Source organism: Sinocyclocheilus anshuiensis, unplaced genomic scaffold (assembly GCF_001515605.1).
Source record: "Sinocyclocheilus anshuiensis isolate Anshui unplaced genomic scaffold, SAMN03320099.WGS_v1.1 scaffold1177, whole genome shotgun sequence".
NCBI lineage: Eukaryota > Metazoa > Chordata > Actinopteri > Cypriniformes > Cyprinidae > Sinocyclocheilus > Sinocyclocheilus anshuiensis.
The window spans coordinates 7268-9128 of record NW_015554138.1 but is presented as its reverse complement, the minus strand read 5'-3'; the positions used below and the strand labels follow the sequence as shown (position 1 = coordinate 9128).

Genomic DNA, 1861 nt, shown 5'->3' with positions numbered 1-1861 from the left:
ATACTGTATATGTGTGTATTTATATATACATAATAAATATACACAGAACACACACATATATTATGCAAACAAACACTTTTATTTTGTATGTGATTAATCGCAATTAATCGTTTGACAGCTCTAATATGCATGCTTCCAGATTTCCTTATTTAATGTTATGTATTATTTTATAATTATTATATATGGTATTAGTGTAATTAAATGTACTTGATGAGCCAACACTCACATCTACAGTGTAAAAAAAAAATTGGTTTGTAATTTTACACAGGATAGTATTATTAAATTATTTTATTGTTAATATTATTTATTATTTAACTTTTATATTTTATTAAATGTTGTATTTATATAATTTTATACATTTTATATTTTAGATTAAATATGATTAAATATTTTATAATATAATTAAATGTAATAGAACATTGGTAATGGTAAGAATGAGCAATAAATGTGTTATTTGAATACATTTGGTATTTTTTAATCTTTGTGAATGTTATTAGAATAGTTAAATAGTTTATTGATGTACAATTTAAATAAAAATATAAAGTTGTTTATTTTTTTAGCTTAAGTCAATTAAATAATATTAACAGATGCAACATTTGATTTTAATAATGTATTTGTAAATGTTGAAATTAACACTAATTAAAATTAATAACTGTTTTAAGTATTTCTCATTGTTAATTCATGCTAACTGATGCAATTAGCAAATGTTAATAAATTTAACCTTAATAGAAATAATGGGTAAATAATGCATTTTTGTATATTATAATATAAAATATGTACACATATTATATTTAGTTGTAAACAAAGTAATAGCACACTTCTTAAAAAGCAACAAATATGAGTTAAACAGCGAATTTTAATACTTTTAATACTTTGCACTTGTTACATAATACATGTTTACATCCCTGCATACAGTATTAGCAATAATAATACAGTAAAACCTTTGCAACAACAAAAAAACAGGATATCAGGAAGGGGTCAAACCATTTTCCATTGCACTGTATTCTTTGGTAAACAGGTTTGAATCCTGTTTTTATGTTTCCTGTCAATGCATATGCTGACAGCTTGTTCTTGAAGTTTCCTAATAAAAATACATAGCCTTTATAGTTCTTTCTGCTTTTGGAGAGTAAAACACATGCTTACACTTTATGCGCTGAATATGGTATCTGGCTTCTTTGCTCTTATCTGTCCAGTATGATTAATCTGTGTGTCCATGTGTATCTAGGGCTCTATTAAAGACCAGCTGAAGGCATACGGAGCACTGACTGAAAAAGTGACCCGCAGATACACCCGACAGATCCTACAGGGAGTCCACTATTTGCACAGCAACATGATCGTACACAGAGACATCAAAGGTAAATCGCAGTAGTCATAAATCACCTCCAGCTAAGAACAGTGGGCTGTTGCTTTGTAATGTAAATCTGAAGGAGAGTGTCGCTTGCACCACACCACCTGAAATACATTCCTTCTTATTAGGTGAAATAACATTGGTTTGGTTCAGATTTGTGTTACTTCCTTTGCCAAAAATAGCAAGGGGGAAAGGTTTTGCATTCCTCCGGACTTTAGGGATAAATCCTGACCAAAATGAACAGCCAGTCTATTAGGCATTTTTTAAGCATCGATATTAAATGTCCTAAAATTATATTTACCTACCATAAAATGTCAGCATTGCATCAACTAGACAAGGACATTCTTTATTCGCTCAGTTTCTTAAGAAAGGCAAACGTGGGCCCAAAAACTGGACACTTAAAAATGTTCTATATGAATGTAATTGCATTACATACATTTATTAAAAATAGCAAACCAGGTGACATTTATTTTAAAGAAACATGGCACAATCACTTTAAGCAGAACATTTCAT

At 28.8% G+C, this 1861-nt stretch overlaps 1 protein-coding gene across 1 annotated transcript in view; it reads left to right on the top strand.

Annotated features, from left to right (window-relative positions):
* LOC107670426 (mitogen-activated protein kinase kinase kinase 3-like) overlaps positions 1 to 1861 on the top strand; it is a 68905-nt gene that overhangs the window by 64966 nt on the left and 2078 nt on the right. Inside the window, exon 16 of the mRNA XM_016463029.1 lies at positions 1226 to 1355. Coding sequence (XP_016318515.1) covers positions 1226 to 1355 — 130 coding nt within the window. The remainder of the gene's footprint in view (positions 1 to 1225; positions 1356 to 1861) is intronic.